The sequence below is a fragment of the Fistularia commersonii genome, chromosome 35 (genome assembly GCF_037954325.1).
Source record: "Fistularia commersonii isolate RoL2024-O1a breed Wild chromosome 35, RoL_Fcom_v1.0, whole genome shotgun sequence".
NCBI classification, from domain to species: domain Eukaryota; kingdom Metazoa; phylum Chordata; class Actinopteri; order Syngnathiformes; family Fistulariidae; genus Fistularia; species Fistularia commersonii.
The window spans coordinates 7,151,959-7,160,145 of record NC_141318.1 but is presented as its reverse complement, the minus strand read 5'-3'; the positions used below and the strand labels follow the sequence as shown (position 1 = coordinate 7,160,145).

At 40.1% G+C, this 8,187-nt stretch overlaps 1 protein-coding gene across 2 annotated transcripts; it reads right to left on the bottom strand.

Annotated features, from left to right (window-relative positions):
• Positions 1-271: 271 nt before the first annotated feature.
• Positions 272-8,073, bottom strand: dus2 (dihydrouridine synthase 2). Of its 2 annotated transcripts, XM_086142559.1 has the most exons (16): positions 7,987-8,073; positions 7,006-7,137; positions 6,838-6,883; positions 6,228-6,319; positions 6,105-6,148; positions 5,171-5,231; positions 4,965-5,012; positions 4,756-4,821; positions 4,608-4,678; positions 4,271-4,357; positions 3,985-4,153; positions 3,542-3,663; positions 3,003-3,143; positions 2,183-2,270; positions 1,940-2,013; positions 272-1,444 (listed from the first exon to the last, which is right to left on the bottom strand). In XM_086142559.1, the coding sequence occupies exons 2-16, from the start codon at positions 7,123-7,125 to the stop codon at positions 1,171-1,173; spliced, it is 1,503 nt and encodes a 500-aa protein (XP_085998685.1). In that variant the 5' UTR covers positions 7,126-7,137; positions 7,987-8,073; the 3' UTR covers positions 272-1,170. The 2 variants fall into 2 exon arrangements, with proteins under 2 accessions (XP_085998685.1, XP_085998686.1); XM_086142560.1 differs by lacking the exon at positions 1,940-2,013.
• Positions 8,074-8,187: the final 114 nt, after the last annotated feature.

The window sequence follows — 8,187 nt, the reverse complement described above, 5'->3', positions numbered from 1 at the left end:
AAACACCATAGTCTTTAGAAAATGTTGTATGTTTTATCCTCCAAATATATTTTAGACCCCTGCAAAGAGATCGATGCTCATTTAGGTTGATATATCTAGTTTTTAACTGCTGACTTGGAATTCAGGTTAAAAATGTGATGTCAATTTGCATCTTTCAAGCAAATATGTGAACAGTTCCTTAAACATCTACCGTAGTACATCTCACACAGCGGACAAGATACACGTGGTAAAGGATGCTGGACAATATCTTTGGTGACAAAACTCCACTTGATGTTGATCAAATATTTATTTAAATCAAATGATGGACTTCAAACTCAATGTCTGAGTTGAATTCTTTTGTAAGGCACTGAAGTCACGCATAGTAATGAGATGGCTCAGCACTGCTCCCTGCTGGCTGTAAATCCATAACTCCGCTGGTAACATACAGAGCATCCATTTGTTACCTGAACTGCTTATTCTGCACTCAGGGCCGAGGGGGGCAACCTCCCCCCTCTCGACACCGAAAAAAAAGAGAATTCGCTATTGGCGTTTAAAAAGGACTAAAATAATAATAATTACAGAATCATCTACATTTCCTGAAGCATACTTGTATTTTACATTTATTTCAGTTCAGAATTTACTGGTTGAACATGAGTTTGTAATAGAACAAATACGCTGAAATTGTCATCTTTCATGAGAAAACTTGTGAAAAAATAATATTCTATCTTTTATAGTACATGTATTTTACTGTTTTTTTTGTGTATAATATCTGCTCAGCACTATCCGATCAAAAGCCCAGGTAATAATGCTTTTTGTGTCAATGCTGAAGCGCATGAGTGGGCAGTTGCTCCACCTCGTCCTCATGCAAAACGAAAAGGAAATGTCGGAAGCGACGACAAAATATTCGACATCTATGTTGCGTTTCCTCAATATCTAAATTTCAAATCATCCTGTACTTTTGACCAATGTCAATTTAATTCAATGATAACTATAATTATGATCATTTAGTCTTCCATAACCATGTAGAACAGATTTAAGTTAAAAAAAAAAAAAAATTAAAAAAAGCTGACACCAATGATCATAAATGGATTTTGAGAAAACGTACCAATTTACAAATTTCTTTTTGTTGGTGAAAATCTGCAAGAACCTTTGGATTTACTCAAATAGCCATTAATTGCCCAAAAAGCTTCTTTAACTTCCTAAACTCTCCGGATGTTCCACGCTTCCTTCAACGTGGCCTCCGTTTGCCACCACGATGGTCATTCGCCCCTCGCTCCCTGTCGGGCCGCTGTCCGAATGCCGTTTCTTGCGCTGCTCTTCCTCTGCACCGCCGTTGCTCTTCACCTCTCGCTTCCGCTTGCAGACCAGGCCCGAGTCTTCCTCTCCAATGCGACCCTCGGGGACCCCCAGGACTCGCAGGCAAACAATGGCTGCAGCCTGCTCTGCAAATTTCTTAGACTTCTCCCTGGAAGGTAAAAATATTATACAGGAAGTAAAAAAATTATAATTTCTTTTAGGGGAAACTTGACCTGTCCCTTGAATGGTTTGCAGTAGCTCAGAATGTTACTATATCATTTTATTTAAGAATATTTAATTTTCCTCGATATATTTTGTCACAGGAAAAAACAACTGATGCTGTGTACTTTTATGACACAATAATCAACAAGTATCTATAAATTAACAAAAAAAAAAAAAATTATATTACACACACACACACACACACACACACACACACACATATAAACAGATGCACGAATATATAGTATACCACAATTATCAGGATTATGTCTGCTGCAAGTATGTCTGCTGCAGTCTTCCGGCTAGTGAGGGTCTGAAGTCCTTTTAGCCTGATCTGTTTAGAAATATTCGTGTGTGTGTGTGTGTGTGTGTGTGTGTGTGTGTGTGTGTGTGTGTGTGTGTGTGTGTGTGTGTGTGTGTGTGTGTGTGTGTGTAAACGGACCACATGGATGATCTGTATTGTTTCTCTGCTACAGTCACTGTGGCCTGGAAGGACCGGTCCTGAGGTCGCTGCTCCTGCGACCGTGAAACAAACGTGCAACCATCAGACCGAGAAGTCGACATCTGAATCTGAATGTCTTCGACCGAAAATTCATTTCAGAGTGGATTTCACTCGCTTGAAACAACACTGCTGCAACATTCTGGCTCTGCGGCCTGTTTTCTTCTCACGTGATTATCTTTTTACCGTGTGGTAGACCGGCTGCTCAAGCTTCTTTTTGCGGCTCCATTCCAATAATACCATTTTTGGCGTGATCTGAGGTGGATACTCCCTCCTGAAGCACACAAAAGAGAGGAATTCAGTTATAACGGGAAACAAGCATTTGTAGCTTTCCATTAAGGGTTGATGGAACTTTTTATCAAAAAAAAAAAAAGAAGTAATTTTCAAGACTATTTTTTCTTCCATCTCTGTACACATGGCAAAAAAGAATTGGAATTCTAGCCAAAAACGACAATTACTGGACAACTGTCAAGAAAACTACTTTTTATTTTTTTGGGTGGGTGCTGGTGTTCAGCCAAGACCACAGCGTTTCCATGGAAAAGCAGAATGTCATAAGTTGTGGACAGTGAGACGGTCAAGGACGCGTGATTTCAGATTGGTGACGGGTGCCAATGTGACACTTGGATCTAATATAGTGACCAGCGATGCCATATTGTTTAGAGACAGTTATTCTGAGGAAAGTACAGGAAGTAGAGCTGGAGGAAGCAAAGATGAAGATGTTGAGGTTCTCTGTGAGAACTGGTGGGCGGATCAGGAATGAGCACATAAGGAGGACAGCACATGTTAGATGTTTTAGATAAAGTCAGACTTAGATGGTTTGGACGTGCACAGGGGACGTGCACAGGGGACGGACGATGAATACACAAAATCCAACCTCAGAAGGATGCTGAGGTTGGAACTACCAGGCAGGAGGCCTGTTAGCAAGTGGATATCAGCTGCATTGGTAGTATTTGAGTAGTTCGGCCTGAGCTTAAAGTCCTCCGAGAGACCAGACGAAGAAACCGACCTCTCGAATTTGACCGGCATGGTGGTGACGTCTCCATCCATGAGGAGGCCGTCAGACTGGCTGCTGTTCTCCAACGCTGCCCTCCTGGCCTGGTGCTGCTCCTGGGTCCGCTGGTACAAGTCCAGTAGGCCATAAGCATCGCTGCAGCACACGCACGCACGCACACACACACACAGTCATGCACGAATATATAGTATACCACAATTATCAGGATTATGACTCTCATCTCAAAAAGCAATGGCAAATATTAACGCGGATATCATTCTGTTTCACAGTTATGAAGAGGACATTTTTTATAAAGTGATAAAGAGGAAAAAAAAATAATTTAATTTACTGCTGGGCAAATTAGATTATTTCATCTCAGTTGATGCATGTTTTTTTTCTCTTTTACACTCCATAAACATTTAACATAATGAAACATGAATTTGTTCTCGTTATTACATATGATGGGTAATGGGGGGAAGACGGTTTATAAGTTAATATATATTAGTTTATAGGGCAAATACATGGTCTGGGCTAAGTGAGGTGAATACTCCTACCTGATCTCTGCGTTGGTCTGGGCTGCCTGCACCTGTTTTCCAAGAGGAGACTCCACTTTGTCGCGCAGCATCTGACACAGACAGTACTTTGTGTTGAAGGCGTTGTTGTCGTACCGAATTGCCTGCAAGAAAAATCAAATTAAAGAATATAAACATCATGTGTATAGGTAACAACACCCATCAGGTTTCATTGTTGTTTTTTCAAGTTTTGGATTTACCCACTTCCATGTGTAAATCCATTTTAATGAACAGAGTATTTAAACCCATTATATTTCAGATGGAAGAAACATTATCTTACATGCAAAACTACAACATGATGCAATTCAGATTCTTTCGAGCATGGGAATGGAAAATTCATCTATGTGATTTAGGTATAGTGTTGAATTTCACATCAGGTTTCTGCTGAAACAGAGTTACATATCCATGAATTTGCAAGGACTCACATATTTGAGGTAATCCTCCATGACCTTCTCCACAGAAAGTTGCCCAAGGCTGCTGAAGACTGAGGCGTTCCACATGGCGGCACGAGCCAGCATGACCGACGAGGCTCCCGTTGCTTTCCGGAACTCCTGAATGTCCTGGTTGGTCTTCACAAGGTCCAGAGATCCTCCGCTGCAGGTGAGACAGATCGTTTGGCTTCACTGCCATCCTCTTTTGAATGTCGTGTGACGGTAACATTTAAAAAAGAAATTGGGAAGGTTTCAAAGGAGACAAAACGGAGAGGCTCACTTGGCTATCACAGGGATGGAGACGGCCTTAGCAACAGCCTGAATGTAGTCACAGTGGATGGGATGTCTGGGACGCTCGTCTTTAAACCTGAATGATCGGTAATATTGCAGCCATGAGTGACATTCTTTTGTATCATTTCTTATACATGATCAAGCCTGTGTTCAACGCAGAGAAATCACCAAAAAAAAAGCTCCAAAAGGAACATGCAGTGCCACACTGCGTGTTTAACTTTTCAATGAAATCACATTCAAATGTGTCATTGAGTTTTCCCCTTAGTGGGGACACCATGACACCAATCCCAGCTCTCAGTGTTGCCATGGCTACAGAAGCAGCTCACCTGCCGTGGACGGCAATTGCAGCGACGCCAGTCTTCTCGATCCTCTGCACCAAGCTTACGGTCTCTTCGATCTGTAGCGAGATTCTAAACGTCAAATATCTCAATAATAACCGACCGAATCTTGTGAAGCGAAGTCTTCTCCTCTTACCGAAGTCAGGATTCGAATTTTACACGTCACCGGAATTGAAACGCCTGTGACGAGCTTCCTGAGAATCTGCAGTAGAAAGGCGTATTTTCTTTGTATAATCCTTATTATTTTCCTTTCATATGGAAAGCATAACAAAAAAAAAAAAAAAGATTTTCCACACAGTTCATTAAGCCACAGCTAGGTTCACTCCAGGGACACATTTTACTTACGGCCTCGATCTTCTCCGGATCTGAGAGGAGAGCGGCCCCCATCCCGCCCTGCAGAGCGGCAGAGGTCAGGGGTCAGAGCCGGGCACAGTTCACGAACAAAAGACGAGGCCCCCGGGTCTCTGAATTCAGGGCGCCTCCACAAATCGGACGAATTGGAAACCTCAAGTGGTCAACCAGAGGTCACCTGCTAGAGGCAGGATATTTACCTTAGTGGAGTATTCTTTTGGACATCCCATATTGACATCGATGGCGGCCACATCATTTTCGCTGAACAAAAGATAAAGCATCAACTGTTCACCACATGTCAAGTCACCAAATTTTGAAAAGGATAAAACTGAATAAAGAACAGTTGACTAATCAATCAATATGTGGCTAAATTAATTAAATTTACAGTTACTTCAAGTGGCTCGAAAATCAGATTGTTGGCCCCTGAATCACGGCTATCACATTTTTGCAGTGTGGGGGAAAATTGCTGACGGGTGTTTAATTCCAAGAATTTCACATTCTCAACATGTTGTGCAGTTTCATACAGTGACTCATAATCAGTTAGACATACTCGGCTTCTGAATTGGAATTCTTGCCATATTTTTATGGGATAGCTTATATGAACATTAATTTTCCATCAGACCACACCACAAAACAAAACGTATTCCCTCCAATATTATGTTTTTCAAAAGTAATAATTAAGCAATAGTTATGTACGAGTTTTGAGTGGCATAATGCTCTTATTTTGCTAATACTGAATTGAATTACAACGGGGTTAATGTCACAAATTCTTACAATCACTTCAAATTTCTATCAGCGTCATATACAAGCTGTTGGGTTTACTGAGCAACAAATGCTGTTTTTATTCATTTAGATCCTGAATAACATCACAAATGACATCCCTTGATAATGTAAAGACTTGATCATTGTGACTTCCAGTACTGAAACGCACAATATTTTGTTGTTCACCCTGACTCACTCTCCAGATGGATACTAAATTCTACCATTTTATGTTTCTGATTGATTTGATCTAGTAAACTTTAAGCAAGATACAAAAAGGTATTTAAATCTTCTCTTTCTACTAGAGTGGTATACAAGGGGCGGTTTTTTTTTTTGCATTTAGGTTGAGACAAACTTGAGAAGGCGTAAACTCACACGAGTCGAGCTACAGTCAGCGCGCGGTCGGGGTCAGCAGTGCCCTGAAAAACAAAATCAGTCACAGCTCAGCTCTTCTGCTTGAAACTGAAAAGAAAAAAAAATCTAACATTGGAGTCTCACCATTTGGAAGACAACACGTTCTTTTTCCTGCTCACACGTTCTGAACATCACCCGATCATCAGGAGCCACAAAATCCACAGTCTCCAGCACATCTGACACACGCAAAATGAAGAAATAACATAAAAATATATTTGTTTAAATGCATAAAAGTAAAGTAATATATTTATATTTCTGATTATTATTTTTGTACATGGGATTTTTCTAAATAGTATTTCATATTACATTTATTCTCATCATTCATTTTCATTTATGTTATGAATTATGAAATTACATGTGATTAAAGTATCCCCAGCTTGTATTTATTTCAATTCTTTGTTATTTTGCTAGTTCACACAAGTAATAACAGCTGGTATGAGGCGCAATTTATTAAGTCATTGTGTATATTATTTATTTATGTGTATTAACAGTTAATAACAATAGAAACTGCTCCTTTTCAAGAAGAGTAATAGAGGCTTCAGGAGATGTTCTGTAATACTAAAATATTTGTTTTAATGTGACTAACATGATAAAAGTATGCCTCAGCATAATGGAGCTTAATCTGAATACTAAAGACAAAAAAATCCAGCAGTAATTGAAGCAAATATATAAAGATACAAAATCTGCTCCTGACCATTGACCACCCTCTGACACTGGGCCATCTTGATGTCTATCAGTTCCTGAAAAAAAGACCATAGGGTTTTTCTTTTTTAATAAAAAAGAAAGAGATAAATCAATTCATCACACGAATACATCAAGATTTTAACTCATTTATTTATTCGCCATCCCCGCTCATCCTCACCTCACAGTAAACCACATCAGCTCCATAATCAAGAGCCAGCAGCCGCATTGGCAGAGTCCCCACCCGGACCATCGGAGCCAGAGCAGTGATGCTGCTGAAGCTCAGCCTGCGTGCCATCATCGCAGCTCAGTCCTGCAATGCGGAGAGAAGGTGGTCGTACCAATACCATATTTATTATATATTTACATATCCAATAGAAATAGAAATATTTAAAAATCAAGACAAAATGGCTGAAAAATTACAAAGAAAATACCTGAATGTAACCTAGATCAATATTTAAAAATGCCAATCAGAAAAACCCCTAGAATATGAAAAATAAAACATTTCTTAATGTCAAAATAGTTTTTTTTTATGGTGGAGGACAGGTCTAGTACTGCACCTGACTCATTCCCAGGTTGCTCAAAAAGACACTATTAGGTTGCAGTTGGTGTGGGGAGACCAAGAAGGTTGGAGACTCTCGGAATAACGAAATCTGCAGTTTACCAGAGGCTGTGAATTTACTTTGCACCAGATGATAATTTTAAATAATGTTCGTGGTTTGTTTCCTATCAGAACAGCTATAGTTCCTCGAGTCAGGGTGAGTCAAGCTCCATACAAAACTCCGATCAAAAAACAGCAAATATACGGACTCGCTGTTCGGTTCGTCACTTGCGGACGCTGTAGGAAAATTACGAAATGCTTACAATTAGAATCTAATTTCTTTAAAGATCCTCACGCCGACAAATACTTAACACAAAAAAGAAAAGCGATGCGAGGCAACATACACTTTTCCGGCCAGTTCACCCACCGAATGACGAACTTAATAAAAACTATCTATATTTCTATAAGGAGTATGGCAAAGCTACGGATCCGTACACGCTATGCTAACATGTTAGCTGTTCTATCCTCACCGGAGCAACATGATCTCCTCGAGTGTGTAAAGAAACGTTAGCGACACAATTGTTACAATAATCCTCTGTATATTTGAACATATGAACTCACCAGCATTTGAAAGACCTCGATTTTGGGACAGCAGCAACAAAGATGATGCAGTCATGTGGAGAATCAGCGTGTTGGTTTTGTACTTCCTGTTTAGGCGTTTACGTCATGGCGCAGAATCGACAGCTTTGCGCGAACTCATTACACACGCACACACACACGAAAATTCGCGCACAAAATGCTTTTAAGTAAGTATAATTACTA